General features: G+C 40.9%; 2 protein-coding genes across 4 annotated transcripts; one reads left to right on the top strand and one right to left on the bottom strand.

Moving 5' to 3' along the window:
- Positions 1 to 202: 202 nt before the first annotated feature.
- On the bottom strand, positions 203 to 8,810 carry inpp5e (inositol polyphosphate-5-phosphatase E). 3 transcript variants are annotated; one of them, XM_022765231.1, is made up of 11 exons: positions 8,717 to 8,810; positions 6,877 to 7,750; positions 5,945 to 6,068; positions 5,748 to 5,845; positions 5,517 to 5,641; positions 4,962 to 5,081; positions 4,527 to 4,634; positions 3,944 to 4,105; positions 3,713 to 3,828; positions 3,398 to 3,534; positions 203 to 1,323 (listed from the first exon to the last, which is right to left on the bottom strand). In XM_022765231.1, exons 2-11 carry the CDS (start codon positions 7,680 to 7,682, stop codon positions 1,191 to 1,193), a joined length of 1,929 nt encoding a protein of 642 aa, XP_022620952.1. In that variant the 5' UTR covers positions 7,683 to 7,750; positions 8,717 to 8,810; the 3' UTR covers positions 203 to 1,190. The 3 variants fall into 3 exon arrangements, with proteins under 3 accessions (XP_022620952.1, XP_022620950.1, XP_022620951.1); XM_022765229.1 differs by having other exon boundaries at positions 1,191 to 1,323; positions 8,691 to 8,810; XM_022765230.1 differs by lacking the exon at positions 8,717 to 8,810 and adding an exon at positions 8,522 to 8,547 and having other exon boundaries at positions 1,191 to 1,323.
- Positions 8,811 to 10,973: 2,163 nt separating this feature from the next.
- Positions 10,974 to 12,341, top strand: LOC111236486 (gamma-crystallin M2-like). The gene is made up of 3 exons (XM_022765228.1): positions 10,974 to 11,039; positions 11,682 to 11,924; positions 12,063 to 12,341. Exons 1-3 carry the CDS (start codon positions 11,007 to 11,009, stop codon positions 12,339 to 12,341), a joined length of 555 nt encoding a protein of 184 aa, XP_022620949.1. The 5' UTR covers positions 10,974 to 11,006.
- Positions 12,342 to 21,252: the final 8,911 nt, after the last annotated feature.

Below are 21,252 nucleotides of genomic sequence, written 5' to 3'. Positions count from 1 at the left end.
ACTGGTAAATAAATGTTATTACTTCCATCAATAAAATTATATATTTTAAATGTCTTGTGTTGCAGTGTGATGTACGCAATTCAACGAACAAGTGTTTTTAAAATGTTTATTAAGGGGTGTTACATCATAGCTGACATAGAAAAAGATAAGAGGTCCTGAGGAAATGAAAACAAGACCCATAGGCACTTTTTTTTTTTTTTGAAGCAGACCGCTCTTCATGCTGTGGATGCAAGTTCATTAATGCGGTACATAACATACAGTACATGGATAGTTTGTAGTATATATAAGGTTACACAGCAGTGAGATGAGAGATAAGGCAATAAGTTACAATCTGTTCCAAAGGGTCACTTGGCCTAATAAGAGAAAAAATATGTGAGGCGTTAACAGTATGAATAAAATGCTCCATCTATAGCAAGTGAATTCCTTTAAAAAAAAAAAAGTTTAATATTAGCTGTCAAATACATTTGATCTCCCTGAAATTCCACAGTAGCATGTAACAACCTCATGACTGTAGTGTTGATTAATGTCATTCTCTTGAAATCATTTATTTGACTTCATGACAGAAATAATGTAACGACAGCTCCTCTTCAGTCTCTCCTTTCTTAATGCCAATGGCAGACACCTAAATGATGTTTAAGGAGAACCTAAATGTTTGCTGCAGTTGTGTTTGGTGCGATTTGATGAGAAATTCACAAGGCATTTGAACAATGGTGTAGTGTTCAGAAAATTAAAAAAAAAAACATAACACTGAGGTTCTGGATGCTTAAGAATGAATTAGTAAATGAAATGCAGTTACACAGAGGCTGCAAGGTTAGATCAGTTCACATTTCAGCATGAGACTGAAGATTAAGCCACAACGGCAGCCCCCTCCGTCCCAGTCATGTTTGAGTAGGGGGGGCTGAATAAATAAAGGCCAGACTGCTGCTGTGTCTGTCTGACCTCAAGGTCCCTGCCCTCAAGTACAGCCAGTCACTTGTGATGACCAGAAGGACACACACTCACACACAGTTCCCAACACTGCCCAATACAGGGCGCACTCTGCTCAGTTACCACAACCAGCACTGCGGTCTGAGTAAGTCAACTCTGGTTTCCTTATGGTCCTTTCCATCTGCCTGTTTCTGGCACAGTTTGATCCAGTCCAGCCTGGTCTGGTCTGGGCCGGTCCGGTCTGGAGAGTCCACTTTAAGGGTCTACGAGATGGCACAGATGGTGCTGCTACCTTGGTTCTTCATGGCTTCCCTCCTCTTCAGCTCTCTGGTGATCCTCCTCCTGATGCCCTCCAAGTACAAGCCTCGGTCAAACTGTCCCGCACCAAGAGGGATACTGACCAACACACAAGCAAACAGAGTGCAGCAGATATGAGGTCAGAACACAGAAAATAAAACGTTTTCATTTAAAAACAAACAAACAAACAAACAAACAAAAAAACAGCAAGGGCGTAGGTTTGCATGTGGACGGTAGGGACATGTCCCTACCAATATTTTTGGGAGGACAGAATTGTCCCTACCAATATTTGAGTGGACAATTCCCCAAATGCTCCGTCTGCCCCACCAAACTGTCCCGCTTCATGCCAAAATAAAAGAAAATAAAAAGTAGGGAAAAATAAAGGTAAGAAGGATATTCGGCATTTTCCGATTATTGCTATCGTTATTTTCTTGATTAAATTGATATAAAAAAAGCCAACTTCGGCTACGATGCAGCCGCCTATTTCTGGTCTGTAGGTCAGTAATCAGCACTCTGTTGTCTGGAGAAAAGTCCCGCCCACAGCACGATCTAATTGGTTAGACATCACGAGTAATAGCCTATCACACTGAAGCCTGCTGTGTACACAGACGGACACAGACGAGAGCACCTGCGGTTAACGAGTGGAGCTGTGTGTCAAAGGTAAGACAGCAGACATCGCTGAAGTTTTAATAAACATCACAATCCTCTACACTGAAGTTACAACAACACCACACTCCGATGAACAAGTTCATCTGTTCAAGACACATCGAAAGAGAGAGAGAGAGAGAAGCTAGCGCTAACTGCTAAGCTAAAGTAACTAGCACATCTGAACAGCATGCAAACAACTGCTAAATTAGTGAAAGTCGCTAAAAGGAGCAGAGAGCTCTGGGTGCTGGAGCAGAACTAGTGTAAGTTTAGATGTACAGCATGTATTTAGTCACTTTGATGAAGAAAACAGCAACATTAACTGTTCAGATAGAGCAGCAATGAATGCTACCAGTAAGAGAAACTCCAGCGACTGTAGATGAGACACTATGGTGACGTCAGCACGTCAACGGTCAGTAACTACCGTCACTGAACAGACGTTTTACTGCAGTGGAAGTAAAATCACTGTAAAAATGTTCTCAAATAAAAGTACAAAGTGAGTCAGTTAAAATGTCTCTGAGTAAATGTGTTACATTTTAAAAGGGGAAGGGTAAAACATGTTATGGTGAAAATATATGATTATTAAAATAAAGAGCACCTTTAGTTTACCAGGTGTATCAATTCTGCACTGAAATCAATCAACCAATTCCAGTCGGGGACTTTGCAGTCTGTGCATACAACTGATTATTACTAATATACAGTCAGTTGTCAGTTTTTTAGGAACATATAGATAAAACTTAGTCTAATACAAGAGTCCTGCAGTAAATCCTCCTTCATGAACAGCAGCAGACCAGAGAAGTAAAGCAGGTTGGTGAAGAAACAGGTGCAGCTTCAGGGTTTTAGGTGAGGTTTTAAAATGATAGTGTGATTAAATATACACTTTTCTGAATTAATTGTAAAATACTAACTTATATTTAATGTAATGCGTATTCTGATATTAACTTATTATAAAACACTAGAAGTTTTAGTCTTTGATCTGATACTGCATAGGTTTTTTTTAAATATCAATACATTTCTGAATGTAACTTCAGATCTTGTATGTAAATAAACCATTTGGTTGGCATCATTAAAAAGTCCTCTTAATTTGGAGAGGTGGTCGGATTGTTGTGTCCCTACCAAAGTTGAGACCACACTTACGCCCTTAAAAAACAGCAATTGAGAGTCAAGTTGAAAGGGGCAGAAATAATCAAACATCTGAAAACAGCTGAAATATATTTGCTGGAGTTAAAAAAAACTGTAATTTATAAATACTTCTGACTCAAACAGGTCTTTGAAAAGGCTCAAGACAATCTAATTTCTAGCTGTTTGGGAACAAAGTGGCCCTGCTCACTGGAATTTGTAGAAACTCCAGAGTCTTTTCTAACATGTTGAATTGCTCAAGAACAGAGGTTGATTCTATAAAAAAACTGGTGTTGTATGTAATGTGAGCAGTGAAGGTTAATTAGCTTCATTGAGGAAACTACACCACAACTGCACTACAACTACAATGAATGAATTCATGATGCCACTAAAACTATCTGTGACTCACTTGTCTCTGCCTGGTCTCAGTTTGACCTGGAAGACGCCGATGACGGGCCGATGGTCTGAGGTCTTGATGCTGGAGCAGCTGGTGTACTTGACCACTTTTATGTCATCAGCCTGCCTGTTCCTGAACAGGATCCTGTCCTGTGAACACCAACGGAGATGTTGAGCCCTGCTCTGGCCAGTTAAGACCTCAATTACAGCAGCTTAATAAGAGTGATAAAAAGTTTCTTCCGCCAAAAGTTTGGCTTATTTTGGCAATTAACAGAGCATGTGATTATCTTTAGTCATGTGTAGCTTGGTTTTCTTTTTTTTGTCTTACTGTGTATGAAGGCGTTCTCTGTTTAGAAGTAGTGTCGTAGATGTCGCAGCCGATGTCAAATTTGTATGTGGGGAGGAAGTGTATCGTCGCCTCTTGAAAGCCTTTAAAGATCGAACCTGGAGAAACAGAAGCACATTCTCACGGTGACTTAAATCGAACACAACATGGTTCTTCTATAAAAAATGTTCTAAAAGTGTTCACTGAGATTTAGCCTCCTACATGCAAACATACCATCCTTCATCTCCTTGGAGAGCTGGTCATGCTCCAACAGGGTGTCCATGTTGCCGGCTCCTGTGTGGTTCATGAGGGTCTCCACATCAACGCGGTCCTTACTCAGCCGGAAGTTAAAGTCTCCAAACCAGAAGACCTGGTCGAATCTTGTGGTGACGTCAGCTACAATCAAAAATTACATTCTTTGATTTTCAAAGATTGATGGCAAGTTTTCTTACCAACATCAAGTAAGTATATGAATAACTAATAAATTATATTCAGCTCTCAGTAGCAGGACTAAAGCTGGGACAATAGGGTGTGAATAGAGTGAGGCTTAAGCATTACGCATTACAGCCATGGATCCAGTGAAGGACTACATTGTTTTAAGACATATTTGTCTTTTGAAAATTACTTAAATACATAAATATCGTGTATCCCATTTGAGAATGATGACGTTTTAACATGGAATATGAGGCTTACCACAGTGGCTGTTAAAATCTGACCGATTTTTTTCAACTCGGTGCAGAGACACCACCATCCTAACACCACCTAATTCTTTTGGTTCATCACATCTTTCACAAGGGTTGAGTTAAAAGTTTCTTACACGGTGTGGAGCGGTACGGGTTGGTGTCTGGAAGGCCTTTTGGAAGAGCTAGAGCCTCCACGATCTTGTTGTAATCGAGTATTCTCTCGTAAACCTTGGCGTCTCCAGCTGGAGGAAGAACAGAATAAGAAATTAGAATCATGAGCTTTCAATTTTGCAAAGTTTAAATGCAAGTATTACTATGGACACCTCTCATAGAATTATATTGTAATATTGTATTATTTACAATAGACATGCCAGTGTGCTGAAGAAGTAAAAATGATGTTTCCTCTCAAGCCAATTTCCATTTTGTTGACACTTTTTCTTTGAGTTGCCACATCCCCGCTTAACTTCAGAACAAATTTCCAACCCATCCTATCTACAGCCCCTCCGATAAAAGCCAGTTGTCACTGCTTCAGTCTGCAGCCTCACTAACCTGGAAAACCTTGTACTCACAGGTAAAATGGGATGTGATGAAAAGGAAGGAAGTGCCAAAAAAGGTAAAGGCAATTCCCACAGCTCCTTTGGTCTTGATCTGCGAGATGATCCTGGTTGTGACTGTGGCATGCTCCACTTCTGTGTGGGTAAAACAGAACAAATGTTGTCGTTGGCGTCAGATCAAACAGATTCAAATGCAAAACCCTGTGCATGTACCAGTGTACAAAGAAGAAACATGTCACCACATCAAAATCCTCCTTTGGCCGGTAATGATGATCTAGCATCTGATTCTGACATTATTATAAAACTTATGTAAGACAACATGCCATCACACATCTGTGTAACTATCAAATCAAAATATTAAGATCACCTTCCAACAACCCAAACTACACAAAAGTTATATAAGCAGTGAGAAATATGGGGGAGTTCAGGACAAAGAAAATCAGCAAATCCTCACTATTGAGAAGAACTGGAATTGGGAAATTTGAGGCATATTGACTGTTTCAGCTCTAGTGGAGTTCATTCACTCGTGAACTGATGTCTATTTCCTGCATTATGTGAAGTGGGACTGACCTGAGCAGAACCAGATGAGGTCTCTTCTGACAAATACAGTGAGATACAAAACACCATGTGATGCTGCATACAGCATGACGTAATAAGGTCCAAGAGTCTCCTGAAGACGTGTCTCCCACTCCCTCCTGCACACACATCAGTATAACTTTACAGCCCTGATCGAGTAAACAAACATAATAACTCACTTTTATTCAGTTATCATAACTAACAAACAAACAAGGTACATCATACCTGTCAGGACAGCCCTCCTGGACCCCAATAATATAAAAGTCTTGTGCAAATTCAGAGTCTGTCGGAAGGAGAAGATCATCTAAGTTGGTCGGTAGCCCCTGAAAATGATAGAAACTTGGTTACTACTCAACTGGTGCCTGAACTTGTGCAGGGAGTGTTAAGACTTGAGATGCTACAGAGCCATGATTTCCTCATACCCTCTCTCCCTGCATGTTCCATGTGGCGATGTAGATGCCCACTCTCCTGTCAGGGAAGTAGCGGTCCAGCTCCTCAGCCCCAAGCAAGGCACCGCTGCCCAGCACGCTGCCCTCCAGAAAGCTCCTAGAAAATATACGTTGGAAAGGAAAATTAGCACTTCTATTGGTTTGCACAGTGGTTGGTTTAAGGCTCCTTTAACTCAGATGATTACAACTAAATCTTAATATTCCCTATAACAGAAAGCCACACTCTGGTCTTAGATGTTCAGTCAATAATTTCCCTACTGGGCTCTGACTGTGTATCAAGATTTTTTTTGCTCCTCCTGTCAAAAACTGTGCTGAACAAGCATCTCCTCTGATCCTGTGTTAATCCCCCTCCACACTATTATGTTCTCCTTTTCTCTTAAAGATGTGAGCACTGCACACGCACAAAGAGTAAATGTCTGGAGCCCTAGTTTCACGACAAAATTAACAGTCTGTTGGTGTTGCTTCAACACTCAGTCCTGATAGTGAACCGAGGTCCAGATGTGATACACTTATCAGCTCCAAGCAAAAAGGATGATCAACACTAAAAACCTTGTAGTAGATACTGTACGTGTACCATAAACAGCTGCACAGAAATGCTTTTTTTTTGTTGAACATAAGGATAAAGTAGTTGAAACCTGGACCGAGCTCAGACTGACACTCTACTGACAAAGGAAGCTACATGTGCAAATAAATGACTATTAATGATGCAAAGGATAAAAACGCACAGATCCAATTCTAAGTTTGGCTGATTTCATGTTGTCACTGGCCTATGTGTAAGTTACAAGCTTAGTTACCTTAATAGCCTTCTGACACCACAAAGAGTAAGCCTTACTAAAGAGCCCTCACACCCAGTGTGAGGAAGACTCCAGCTACATCTTCTACATGGTATCCAAAGCCTACTGTACCTGTTCCTCACATCCTGAGGTCTGATGGGGCTAAGCACGCTATAGGTGGACCTCATGGAGTTGACAGAGGCACTATCCGACCCCATGTTCTCCAGAAGCCGGCTGTCGCTCAGGTTCCTGTGGAGTCTCTCCCCGAGGTTCTCTTTGGCCAGTGCGGCATAATCCAAACAATCCCTGTCAATCCGATTAGCTGCCCTCAAAGTGGCTGACACAAAGCTCTTCTCTAGAGTGGGCAGTGGCCCCGTGGGTTGCACCGGAGACAGACGCATCTTGGCGGACCGCATCCGGTGGTCTGTGGGGTCGCTCTGCTGGCTGTGAGGCCTCCTGTCATACTCTGAGAGACTGCTCCCTCTCTCCCGGAAGACTGGTGATCCTGTCGTAACAGCAGAGTGGGGTCTCACACTGGAGTCCTGGTTCCTGATCGGGGCAGCACTACTAACGACAAACCCACCTGGAGGTGGAACAGTTTGGTCCTCTTTAAGTGAGTCTGTGGAGGAGCCAGTCTCAGCCGGGTCACTCAGACTCTCCTGGCTGTTTCTCAGCCTCCTGTTTCTCACCGTCTCCGCAGCTGAGCCACTTTTGCTGGGCTTCGACTGCCTGGGTAGTGAGGGTGGCCGAGGTTGGTATGGACTGATCTCTCCCTCTCTGTTTCTAGCAGCAAGTTCAAGGGCATCATTGTGTTCCTTGCAGGGTTTGACATCTACTAAGGAGGTCTTGAGTGGCCTGCTGTCATTGACAACTGAATCTCCTTTGTCAGGAGCCTCATAGTACTGATGGATGCTGCTGTCCTCTCCATTTTCAGTCATCCTCTTGTCATGTCTGAGACCAGCTCTGGTCAGGTGGATAAAGCTGTCTCATCCTAAGTGACAAACACCTGAGGTTATAGAGCAGGAAATGATTCAGTGAAATGCTGGCCTGAAAACAAGTTTGTTTAACAACAACTTCCCCCCCTCAAGTTAGCAGGCAGACTGTAACACAGTATAAACTGCTTTCATGTGACTTATACTTCTGTGGAAAAACATGAAATCTTAATTGAAAATAATAATCTGTTTAATCTGACCCACATTTACAGGTAGCGTGTAAAGACTGTTTAACACATAGGTTTGTGAGGCTTTTCTTCTTCTATTCATTGTTAGGTTTCCCTTAACAACCATATCGGTAGCTGCAAATCTGAACCTTACTTCAGCGTCGTTCAGTTTGGTTATTCTGTGTTATATTACAAACACTGTTTTATAATAAAGACCATGAAGTTAAGATTGTCTTTTATTCGGGACTGTTTTTGGAGATAGAGACTGCTAGGTGCATTTTCCCATCACGACAGATTAGCTGAGGTTAGGTAAAGTTTACCTCCCCTTTATTTTAGCACTGCAGTTTATCAGTTGGTCGTACAAACCTGGTTGTGTTGATTGTACATTCGTAGGAACAGTCTAGTAACCTCTAATAGCTAGAGTTAGTTAGTTAGTTAGCGTTAAATGCATGCTAGCAGCGGGAGCTAATAAATGCTAACCTTAGCCAAGTGACTGAACCAATAATCCTATTGTTGTCCAATTCCATCGCCTAACAATAGCACCGTGATTTCTGCTAACTAAGCAATCATCCAGGCAACGGGACATGTTTAGATATACAGCGCTAACATTTAGTTTACCTTCTAGGTTGACTTAGTGAGCTAATAACCATACAGTAACTAGTTAGCAAATGTTAGCAAAACACTAGCGGTATACATGCTAGATGAGCTAACGTTTAAAGCGGACCTTTATGAGATCATACTAATAAATGGGTGACGTTGGTAATTTCTTTCTTGTGTAGTCATTTACGTGTTACTACGCTGAAGTGAAGTTACCTCTCTTGCACTCCTCTTTGGTCTCAGAGTGGCTAATTTAAAAAAGTAGCTCCGTGACTTCCTTAGCAACGTTTGACAACACAGATTTTGTTTCCAAGACAAGAGAATCACACAGTGAGTACAACGTGTGTCACAGCGCCATTCTGTGCTGACAAGATGAACTACAAGCAACCATTGCGCCCCAAGTTACTGTAATGTAACCTGTGACCCCAACATACTCACTGAGCACTTTATTAGGAACACCGTACTAATAGTGGGTAGGACCTCCCTTTGCTCTATTTTCTTTAATAATCCATTGCCTGTTCAGTGGATAAAATGTCAGAAGATAGTGGAAAAAAGTCCATCACTATTCCCTGAAGCCCATATTCTAAATATTCTAAATAATTTGACCAACAGTCAAAAACTCAAATATGTTCAGTTTGCTAAATTGTTGCCAATTAATTTTCTGTCTGTTAACTAATCAATTAATCAACTGATCATTTCACCTCTATAGTACTGGCTAATTTCTGGGTACTTGGTTCAATAATGAAACTGACATGTACAGTGGAGGTCAATAGGGGTCAAATCTTTGACCAGGGGCCCCTTGGTGGTTAATCCATCCATGAACCTTCACTATTTTCATGTGGGTGTTGTATGTATCCCACTAAAGAGTTACTTTCTACTTGACAGCTGTAGACCATTTTCTTATAACTTGTAAATACATGCCAATTGTTTTTATTTTTTAGAGACATTGTACAACATCTGATTTGTTTGTTCATGCTATACATTCCCATGTCCCTTTTTATTAAAAAAAAAGAAAAGAAAAACATTTTATGAAGGCTACTGTATGTTCTAGTTTATTAATATACCCTAATCACGCATTATGTTACAATGTAAATCATGACTCATTGTGTCACTATATAAAGTTCCTAATGTTGTGGCAACATCCAATAAATCATTGTCAGTTGAACTGGATATAAATCCTCTTACTCTGTGTGGTTATAATAAGATTTAAACATATGATTTATTATGTCATACCCTTTGTCTGACATAACATATAGGCTTATGTCAAATAAGTAATTGTACTTAATTTACTCTTTTTTTTCACATTTGAATGATTTTTGGCAATCTCATCCACATAAGCCTGTAACCGTTTTTACCAGAGAGAGACCAACTAGCTGTGTCCCTCCCAGTTACTCTCCTGGGTCACTGTTGAAAAAAAAAAAATCTCTTGTCATTTCTGAAAGGAAAGCAACGATGCTGAAAGGAAATACATCCATAGTCTTTATACATTACACCTATGCTATTATCCAGAGGACTGAGGTTTCTAACACATCATCTACAGTATAACATCCAATACGCATAAACTGTCATTCACTGAAAAACGACAAAGAATAAACCATCTTTCAGCATTGTGGTTTGTGATGGATAAGTACTTATTACAATGGCCACATTTCTAAATAAATCAGGAATATTTTTTATGATGTATCAATAATCTAAAAATTTACTAAAAACGTATTTATCCTCCTCCTCATCATCATCACAATTAAATTGTTGTATCAAATAACCCCTTTTTTGTAATTAATATATTTTTGTGTTTCAAAATGATAAATCGTATCATAAGGTGACAAAAGTTTAGACTTTTTGAAAAAAAATCTTTATATTATTTAAAAGTTATGTAAGCAGCATGATAAATACATCTGAAACAACTACCTGCTATAATTGATACATTTCAAGTTGTGTTTTTATATGTAAATACCACCTTGTTACTTCTGTTTTATCTACCTTCTTTCACTGGATGTAATGCAGTCAACCTCATAATCACTTACTCAATGTTTCTTTGTGCAGTGAAAACCATATTTTTCATATGCAGGTTTTGCTGTTTATTATGTAATACTCTTTTACGTATAAAATATCTGTACTCTATGACTTTTACAAATGATGCACTGTGTCAGGAACAAAAAAAAAAAAAAAACCAACAGAAAAAATGTTGCTGCTGACGAAACAGTGTATGGCACACAATGTCAATACAATGTCAAGGTGTGACCTCCAATTGTTAACCTTTTCACCATTTCTGTGACCCCCGTGCCGTACTCGAATTGGCCCCTGGAAATGTGGACAATCCCTCCATATTCTGTCCATTTCTATGGCATCATTGCTGGCTCAGGGGGTTTAGACAAAGGGCCAGTCTGTGGGGGCAGGTATAAAAGAAAAGGGTTAAACCAGGCAGGGTACAGTTTGGTGCAAGAGCAAGACCAGCAGCAGCAGTTCCACCAGCAGCAGCAGCAGCACCCGTCCACTGACCAACAAAATGACTTCCACTGGCATGAACATGATGAGCAGGGTGAGTTTTAATTTTGGTATGACTGCACTGAGGCTCCTACTACACCAGAATCCTAAACAGGATAAATTGAAAATTGCCCTTATGGCCTTAAACACACTCTGTATTTGACAAGAGTACTGCCAAACATGAAAGCTTTTGTTATAAAGTTAGAAACCACCTCTGCTGTTGCTCTCAGCTTCAGAGTGTCTTTCAGCTCAACGTTTTGGTTATCAGGCCAGTAAAAGCTCTGAAAAATACTAACTGACCATGAACAAACAGCATGCAAAGTTAGCATCAAGCTGCACAGTGGAGCATTTAGCACAAATTTCGCTCAAAAGCTGGAGGAGAACAAAAACAGAGCTACAAGGAGAGTGTATATTTGGCTTATAGATGGCCTGAAGCACAACTCCAAATGTTTAATGAAGTTCCTCCATATCTGCTGGATGTGAAAATGCGCAGCTGCTTGCTAACAAGTTAAATAAAATTGTCAGTGTTGTGTTTATAGCTTGTTTCCACTCCCCCATGTGGCAAAGATCAGTTATTGCAGGTTTAAAGAGGCACTTAATCTTAAGAGTAAAATCCAAACTTTTTTCTGGACAACGCTACATCCAGCTTTAAACTTGAACACATGACACCTGTTCCTTTCCCTCTCCCCCCCTTCAGATCATCTTCTACGAGGACAGGAACTTCCAGGGCCGTTCCTATGAGTGCATGAGCGACTGCCCCGACATGTCCTCCTACCTGAGCAGGTGTCAGTCCTGCAGGGTGGAGAGAGGCTGTTTCATGGTGTACGACCGCACTAACTACATGGGCAACCAGTACTTCCTGAGGAGGGGCGAGTACACTGACTACATGAGCATGATGGGCATGAGCGACTGCGTTAGGTCCTGCCGTATGATCCCCATGGTAAGATCTCACACCCGGCTAGATTTACTGTTGATGATCATCCCTGGACCGCTTAAAATACAATTATTCTTTAAATAACAAGTCTTATAAAGCTTGAAGATGAAAAAGAGTTAAACCCACCTCTCTTCTGCTCCACAGCACAGGGGATCCTTCAGGATGAAGATCTACGAGAAGGAGAACTTCGGAGGTCAGATGTCTGAGCTGATGGACGACTGTGAGAACATCATGGACCGTTACCGCATGTCCAACTGCATGTCCTGCAACGTGATGGAGGGCCACTGGCTGATGTACGAGCAGCCCCAGTACAGAGGCAGGATGATGTACATGAGGCCTGGCGAGTACAGGAACTTCATGAACATGGGCCAGAGTGGAGTGAGGTTCATGAGCATGAGGCGCATCACCGACTCCTGCTATTAGACTCTTTGCACTAAATAAAACTGTCATAAACTAAACTGCTGGTGTGTTTAAGTTTATCCTGAGCACTAATGGTCTTTCCTCACATTCACACAGCTCAGAGCTGGTCAATGTAAAATTCTAACTCACAGGGGTAACAGCTGTAGACAAACAGGAGGTCATTCAGGCTTTTCAATCGATATGCAGCATAGAAGTCAATTAAATAAATATTTACCAATTTACCTAAACGAATCTGTAATGTACGGCAGCTCAAAGTCATGAAGAATCAAAATTAAGAGTTTTTGTTTGTCTTTCTAGGAAACGCAGATGTTTGTTTTGTTTTTTTCTTAAGACCCAAATATAACAAGCAGGTACATAATAGGCTATCTGTAGCAACTAGAACTTTATCCATTTCCCTTATAATTATAGTCGTTGCAAAATTTGCCAAACATCACCTTCTTCTGAACAGTCAGTAAATAAGAACAGTTAGATCAAGAGTCAGAAGTGAGAGGGGAAATTTCAATGTGCTCTGTGTGATGGGTCTGTTCACCATCTGCGAAGCCTTTTGACTTACAGCTGGAGAGCTAGTGATATGCACAGCACGAACTGCTGCTTTCTCGATATAAATAAAAACCTGTGTCAGCTGAAGTAGTCTAACTGAGGTGGAGGAAGTTTAGTCTGGATTGGAGTGGAATTTAAACCATTGTGTCTAGAGTCTAACATAGTAAACTTGGACATTGTCATATAAATACTGGAATAGCTGAGATTCTCTGATAATATTAACACTGCTCCAATTGGGCTGCGGACTCGCTCAGAGGGTGTATGAGATGTAAATATTGTCTTTGCACCATCTGGGTTTGTTTTAAGTTCGACTGCGTGTTTCCCTCAGTCCCTCTCTCATTAGGAGCACAACAACAGAGCAGTCACACAGGTAAGCACACAACAATGAAATGACATATTACATAAACATGGTAACAATATGTAAATGTTGAAATGAAAAACGCGTTAGGGTTACATTTGTGTTTTTTCCACCATTCTGACCAAGATTAAAATATGTCAACAACTAAAGGATAGATTACCATGAGATTTTGTGCAGATGTTCATGGTCCCCAGAGGATGAATCCTACTGACTTTGGTGAACCTGTGACCTTTCCTCTTGACAATAATGAGGTCAACATTTACTGGTTGGATTGACTGGCTTTTCCTGCGTGAGTGAAATGTCTCAACAACTATTGGCTGAATGGCCTAGAAATCTGGTTCAAACCTTCACGTCCCCATCAGGATGAATTGTAATAACTCTGGTAAATCCCTGACTTTTCATTTAGCTCCATCAAGAAAATTTGTCCAGCACTTTGATTTATGAACAAACACCTGCAAAATGTCACAGCTTTGCACTTTCACAATTCTATCATGGTCGCCTCTTTCGCAAGTTCACTCAGTCCTTCCAGATCCTGCCACTCCCAAATGCCCTGCAGTAACCCCAGCCCTCTCTGCCATTCCTAGTCACCCGATCCCCCGTATCCTCCTACTCACATGTTCCCAATTCCGTCATTAGTCCCCCAGTATTTACACTAGTCCAGTTTCACTCATTCTCTGCCAAGTACTTTGAACTTGTTGGCAGTTATTACAAAAACAAAACAAAACAGAAAAGAAAAGAAAAGAAAAGAAAAGAAAAGAAAAGAAAAGAAAAGAAAAGAAAAGAAAAGAAAATTATTGAACACTTCGCATTATTGAGCAAATAGTTCTCTGCAACACTGCAGTGGTGTCTCATTTCAAAGGTTACCAGCAGCAACCAGCGTAGCGTGTTTCTTGCTGTTGTGATGTTGTTGATGCTGTGAATCAATCAACACACCTTAGATATCAATATGACAACTTTCACCATTCAGTTTGTTTTTCATTGGCTCTCTTGCATGGCATATGCTTTACTGATAATTGGATCTTCAAGTACTTGAAAAATATGAATTTCAAATGCTTTGTGTGAATTAAGGATAAGAATATTCTATTTCCTTACTTTGGAGAAAAGTCGTTCTGCTGCGCTCCAGCAGCACTTCACTTATGCTTATATCTCCAACAAGACAGTTACATATACATATAGTTTTTTGTTACATGACTCAGAGGAGCATATTAAAGGCACATGTCTCTCTATCATTCTTTCTCACTCTTTCTTTCTCTTTCCTCTCTCTTCTTCCTCCAGAGAGCAGCCAATCCAGCGAGCGAGCGGGGGAATCGATGCCCTGATACGAGATTCAGCCTAATGAGGATCAGAAACATCTTAATAAAGACCCATAATCCACCACTTAATCCCTCATTACAGAATCATCTACATTCACTGGTCCTGCCTCCATACCGCCGCAGTGACGGCACATTCTGGTCCATTGTTCTGCCTCGCCTCATCTCTCACCGAGGGCTACGTCTCCCTTTGTCTCCCCTCGGTGTCAGTTATATTTGATCCGCTCTCATTAGACTTTCAGACGAGATGAGCAGAAGGGCCTGAAAATAGTGCTTTTGTGTGCACTTCTATGCTATCTCCTGTCTGAAATGGAAAGTGAGACATATGCTTAATGAGGAGGGGATGGCCTGGGACCTGCAGTCTGACAGAGAGATAGGGAGTGTATTGTGCTGCGACAGATACCGTTAAAGGACACACTTTCCAGGCATCGTCTGTGTCAGTGATTATGACTTCTGAGAGAGTGAAAATTGCTCTGAAGTGGGACAGATGGATTAAAGTTTAATGCTGAGCCCTGGAGAGGTTCTGCGGCTGTGTTTTAGTTTTGTGCAGCATTAACAGAAAAGTTGGTAAAGTTTTAGCCCAGTTAAACAAAAGTATTTTCAAGTATATTTTCTGAAAGTATTCTTACAGTACATCCTCGATGGTCCAGGGATTCATCAACCTTCTTGTCATAAACATTTCTACCTTCTGAGCTACCGTAAGATACCTACCACCGGGTGCTTGACAGTTATCACCACTGTTGGAGGAAATATTCAGTTCCTTTACTTCAATTAAGGTATGTAAGTATCATCAGGAAAATATGCTTAAAGTATCAAAAATAAAAGTACTTAATGGAGAGAAATGACCTGTGCGTGTTATATCTTAAATGACTCATGCATGCATGCATCACTCAGCATTTAACTCTTAAACATTTTGTACAGGGCTGCAGCTCATGATTATTTTCATTATGGATTAATCTGATTTTGTTTAAACAATCAATCGTTTGGTTTTAATTTGTGTCTTTTTTTTGTGGTACCACATGTGAATTTTCAAATTCTACAAATAAAGCCTTAAGCACACCGGTGCTTTCAATTACACTGACTAATTAGATCTCCACTCAGGCCGTGAAACAATTTCGCAAATTACAGGATATCAACAGTGTAAAATGTCCCGTTCCTAACAGGTGCAACTGAGCTGAGAGGAAAGTGAGAGATCAAAAGTATACAATCACACACTGTCTTACCAGCTCTTATCTATAGAGGTCTTATCAGGCAAGATAAGTGAAAACTGTGTGGGTGGACTACAGTATGTGTGTAATATACTTTGGTAACTGACTCAAGTCATCAACTTTTAGGAGGTAGACCTAACAAACAGCCCCGTATAATTCAGTATTATAGTATTATTATATTCAGTACTTATAGCTTGATGAAGCAATACTTTTTGATCATTTTAATGTTGAATCAAATGACTTGCTTTAGTAAAGTGTAGCTCTTCCTGCAGATCCCACTGAGAACCAACTGCTCAGTCAGGTCTGGGTAGCTGTCAGCTGCTTGTTCAACCACTGTGGTTCATTTAAATCCCTCCAGCTCTCACCAAGCCCCCATAAAAATAAAAAAAAAACTGCTGCATGGACGCTCCACGTCCAAAGCCGAGAAAAGCTGAAGTGGGTTCTTGAGTAGATGTAAGTAAATAGCGAACCAAACAGAGAACATTTCTGTCCTCAAGAGCTGGTGAACCAACCTGCAATCAAGCTGGCTTCTTTCGCTCCCCAGGAGGATTTTAAAACTTAAATATCTGATATGATCTGACATTCTTGTATTTTATTTTACTTTTTTGTTGTTGCTTGATTGTTGATCATCTGCTTTGTATGTGTTGTTCTGGTGTGTATGAATGTTTCTTGTTCTTAGGCCTCAATGAGACGACTCGATTACACGTAATATTGAATTTAACTATAAGGAAAGCCAAACAAAACACCTGTCCATTTGACTGTTAATTGGACAAATAATTTAAAGATATTTGCTCATGGTCCCTTCACTTCATGAGCTTCCACCTTGCATTCTTCCATATCCATCAGTAAATCAGCATGCTGAAATGAGACACATGGAGGGGAATAGTTGGTAAAAAAAAGAAAAAAAAAGCCAAGTGAAATTAGCCTCATCCACAACAATAGCAAACAGATAGACAGACAGACACGCTCCGATGTCGACTAACAAAGGAGGTTAATATAGAATTATGTGTCGAGAGAGGAGGAGAAATCTCTTTTCCTTTAGGTGAAGCAGCGAGATGATCCTCGTGAGGGTTGGATAATTAGCCCCATGAAGGTGTAGAGAAGACTGATTCTTAACCCGCACTACCCCTCCCTCTTCATTACTCCGTGTTCTGAGGTGAGTAGGAGGTGGAGGGGGATAAAACAAAACAAATAAAACTCATTAAAGGTGCCCGTGTGCCTACAAATCCCCCTCTGCAGTATGCTTACATACCACAGACATCATTAGCTCTGGTCAAAGTAGCCATCATTATTCTGCCTGGATATGAACGCAGATCAAAGCCTGCTATAGTTCATTGTCTTTTAACCCCAGGCAAGATTCTCAAAATCAGAGCTCCCTTTTTGGCAGCTTTCCATTTTTCCTCCCTGATCTCAGCCTGTGGAGACCCATAAAATCACTCTACACAGTAAGAGCAAATCTTGAGATGAAAAAAACTAAATGATTTCTCCAATGATGCACCCATGGCATTTTCTTGTTGTGAAGAGTGGAGTTGATTTTTAATGCTGCAAAATAGATAAGGGTTCTTTTGTAGTTCTATAAAAGAAGTTTTGATAAATCCTGGAGGAAAGTTGTTTTCACATCCAATGACAACTTCAGCATCAAGAGAATTTTCCCACGTTTTTTAAATTTTTTTTTAGCCACTCTAGTGATGTGGCTCCAGGGTTTGGCAGCGAATTCTGAATGAGTTGCTGTAAAATTTGCTTTAGACATTCTTGGTTCCCAGAGGTTAAATCCAGATGACTGTCACGGTTCAGCCAGTTTCCTTCTCCGCCCCTTGTTTGTCTGTTTGTCTGTGTGTGTGTGTGTGTGTGTGTGTGTGTGTGTGTGTGTGTGTGTGTGTGTGTGTGTGTGTGTGTGTGTGTGTGTGTGATTGTGTGACAGAGCATGTGTGGTAGACCTGGTTTCCCTGCACTCTGTTGACTCTACACTGATTACATCATTCCATGCACCTGCCATTCAACCCACCTGCCGGTCATCACCAATCAAGCCATTCTGTATATAACCCCAGATCTACTCACCATTCACTGACAGGTTGTTGTTCCAGCGACGTCGGTAGTGCCTCAACTCGCCCCCTTAGAGAAGTGGTCGTTTTTGCCTCTGTTGTGTGATTGTTACCTATCATAACTTGACTCCGGTCCATTCTCACACACCTTGATGTTTCCTGCTCTGCCGGTGTGCTCTGTCCTGACACGCTTGCCCTCTTGTCTCCTGCTGGCAACCACCTGGGCTTCTTCACTCTCAACTCATCTCTGCTTCTGGACCAACTAGACCTTTAGTGATACAAAAGTTCACATTTGTGTTTTTTTTTAAGTGAAATGTCTCAACAACTTATCAAGTAGATATGGTACTTAGTTTTTATTTTGCTCAAAGCATCATTGTGCCTGAGTACAGCATCTGCTAGCAGGGCTGCAGACTCTTCCAGTGTTGTAAGGTGACACTTTGTTCAACCGTGTTTTATATCAACAATTCAACCAAACCAAATCCTAAATGTATGAAACTTGAAATCTCGATGTTTTTGTATAATTGTTTTGAGAATATCTTGTTCATGAGGGTGTTCCCAGCTTCCAAACAAAGCTGCAATTCTATAAAAAAAAAGGTTCGGCTACTTCTGATATCGCAAACTTATTCACAACATGAATTGCTCAAGACCTCGTTCCTTATTTAAACCACTGCACTGGACCAACATTTACCAACAGTTTAAGGAGCGAAACGGAGAGTCCCAGAGACTGAATGCTCCTCAGAGGTGATGTTTTGCTCCAACATGCTGGATGTAATCTAATCTCCCGCCTCATTTCACGTGTATTTGCATCACTGATCCTCGAGGTCCCGTCCCAACGACCCCACTGATCTTAGATGTCTAATAAGGGCAGCATAATTTTTCTCTGCAGGTATGATGGTCTCAACATGTCCCGACAAGTTGATCTCATCCGTGCAAAGGACTCCATTTACATCCCACATTTCCCCCCTGCTCTCACACACAGATGCAGATTTTTTTTTTTTTTTTTCCCACCTGTTTACATTGGGCAGAAACAGAGGCAGGTGCAGGGGTTTTCAACCTCAGGGCAGCTCACAGCTGTGACGGCTGTAACTGTTATCAGACAGAGCGAGAGCATGTGCCAACAAACACGCTGTACACTAATCACACATGATAGCATCTCCAGCCAACAGTCAGCAGGCGCACGTTACAGGCCTCAGGCAGTGGAGCGCAAGGCTGGATGAATGACTGCAACCAGCCGTAACCACATCAAGCACACACAACAAAACACATACGGATTAGTACAAGTGTAATCATAAATAAAAAGGAGAATATCAGGTGGCTGCCTTTTGTTATTTGTTTATGTCTACATTTACTTACTACACAGTGCTTCACTTTACGAACACAAACAGATGAGTTTGGCAGAGGTGAAGTACTCTGATTCTTATTTAAAAGGTAGCAGTGCTGCAATTAGAAGAAAACGTCTTGCATTCAAAATGTACTTTTTTTAAATAAAAGTACAGATATACTAACTGCAAAATGTACTTCTGTATTAAAGGTATTAAAAATAACAATCTCAGAGTGTTTAACGATTGCAATACATATAATAAAATTACTTCTACTCCACTATGATTCGATGGAGTAGAAGTATAAAGTTGCATTAAATGAAAATGCTCAAATTTGCCAGTACTTTCCATCACTGGAGTTTGGCTAATTTTTCCCCCTTACTCGGATTTGATCTCAGCCTGATCTTGTAGCTCTGCTCCGGTTAATCCAAAGTTTTCTGTAAATTTGCACTTATCAGTTTTTGACCTCTATTTCCATCATCACTGATAATAACTCTGTAGGAGGAATGTTGGCTCTGGCATTGTGCGTTTCCCTCCATGTGTTTGTACTCGCTGGCTTCTTCCCTGAGTTTGTTGCCGTTGGAAGCCTTGGGAAAGAAACAAACACTGGAATCCAGTCTGCTCATAACACCAGATACTCAGGAAGTGGTGAATGGGGAGTGGATGTGGGAGTAATGGGAGAGAGCAACGACTATTGTGTCCCCCTGTGTATACTATCCGCCCTCCCTACACACACATACGCAGCATGCTCTGGTCAGCAGCGGTGGGTTCAGACATTGACCTCTGGCCTCTGACCTTTATAATGGAGTGGTCGGTTGAGTGTGGTAATCAGCACCAACATGGGTAACACTATCAGCTTTGACAAAACATGAGAAAATGTTTGGAAAGACGAGCGTCTGTCACTCAAGATGATGAATTCAGTTTCTGGAGGGCAGGATTTCGTATGGATGAAACAGGTTCTTTGTTCGGATCGTTTTTTAGCATTAGTAGCATGGCTCTATGGATGATAATGTTGAGGGGAAAAAAAGTAGTAATTTAGGTAGTTGTTTAGGTTGGAGGACTTGTTGCAGTGTCAGTCGGTTGACCACTGTGGTCCAGAGTAAAATATCTCATCAACTAGGAACTAACTTACTTTTTAGCTAATAGGGCAAACTGGTTAGCAAACTGTTCCCTAGCATTTACACATTCAGCTGACACAGAGCAACAATGGCAATAGTTTGGAGTTGTGTTTCTGACCACCTGATGAATGTAACTCCAGTATTCAATCAGTTTTTTTTTTAGCCCTGTTTCGGTCTCCACCAACTTCTGAGTGACATATCTGTCTCTTTAGCTGCTAAATGCTACACTGTGTTTGCCCACTAGTTGCTAACTGTGTCTGCCTGCTGTGTGGTGCTGAGCAGGTATAGTGTACAGTGGGTTGTTAGAGCTATTCCAGTGAAAACAGCTGCCTGATGAGAGATTCAGTTTAAAGTCTTGAACATTTGAAAACATTTGTTTTGTTTTTTCTATTGGGACAGTTTTGGACATTGATTTTTGCACTGTTAATTGCTTCTCTATTAGTGAACTTTATCACCCTTTGTCTTGGACTTTTAAGTGTTTACTCAGCTTTCTCCAAATAAGGAACTGAAGTGCTTGAGGGAACTCTTCGTGACCTGGGAGTCTGCTTCATTGGATTAACCTCTGGCCTTTGTCACATTAGCCACTTAGCAAGTTAAGAAGGTAAACACATTGAACACAGTAGCTGAGTTCACTTGCTGATAAAGTGTCTTTATTTCAAAGTAATTTATCCACAGTGGAACAAGTCATTTTCTTTGTTTTCCATTAATACTGCAAGTTTTCCATAAAAGTGAGCTCATATTAAGAAGTTAAGTCTTTTAGTTTCCTTATACTCGCTTTGAGAAATCAATAACCACTCAAGTTAACTTTTAGTGATACATTTAATAACAGTAGCTTGAGTGTGGTCAGGCTTTTAACTCTATTTGAAAAGGTCCTCCTTAACCAGTAAATCTACAGCCAAGCTCTATGTCTGAGGCTGCTGATTTGACCTCAGGCAGTTGTAGTGCGAAGACACTGATGGGGCCCAGATGACCCACAGTGACCTTTGACCTCTGTCCTGAGCCCAGGCTCTTTAATATAA

This window comes from Seriola dumerili, unplaced genomic scaffold (genome assembly GCF_002260705.1).
Source record: "Seriola dumerili isolate Sdu_G_001 unplaced genomic scaffold, Sdu_1.0 BDQW01000668.1, whole genome shotgun sequence".
Lineage (NCBI taxonomy): Eukaryota > Metazoa > Chordata > Actinopteri > Carangiformes > Carangidae > Seriola > Seriola dumerili.
This window is presented reverse-complemented; position numbering and strand designations above follow the sequence as displayed.

Excerpts from the sequence above, each read along its gene's own strand:
- inpp5e (XM_022765231.1), bottom strand. The coding sequence starts at position 7,682 with ATGACTGAAAATGGAGAGGACAGCAGCATCCATCAGTACTATGAGGCT. Across the intron at positions 6,069-6,876 it reads CCTCAGGATGTGAGGAACAG|GAGCTTTCTGGAGGGCAGCG; the intron begins GTACAGTAGGCT and ends TATATTTTCTAG. Across the intron at positions 3,535-3,712 it reads AGAGAACGCCTTCATACACA|GACAGGATCCTGTTCAGGAA; the intron begins GTAAGACAAAAA and ends TGGTGTTCACAG.
- LOC111236486 (XM_022765228.1), top strand. The coding sequence starts at position 11,007 with ATGACTTCCACTGGCATGAACATGATGAGCAGG. Across the intron at positions 11,040-11,681 it reads GCATGAACATGATGAGCAGG|ATCATCTTCTACGAGGACAG; the intron begins GTGAGTTTTAAT and ends CCCCCCCTTCAG. Across the intron at positions 11,925-12,062 it reads CCTGCCGTATGATCCCCATG|CACAGGGGATCCTTCAGGAT; the intron begins GTAAGATCTCAC and ends TCTGCTCCACAG.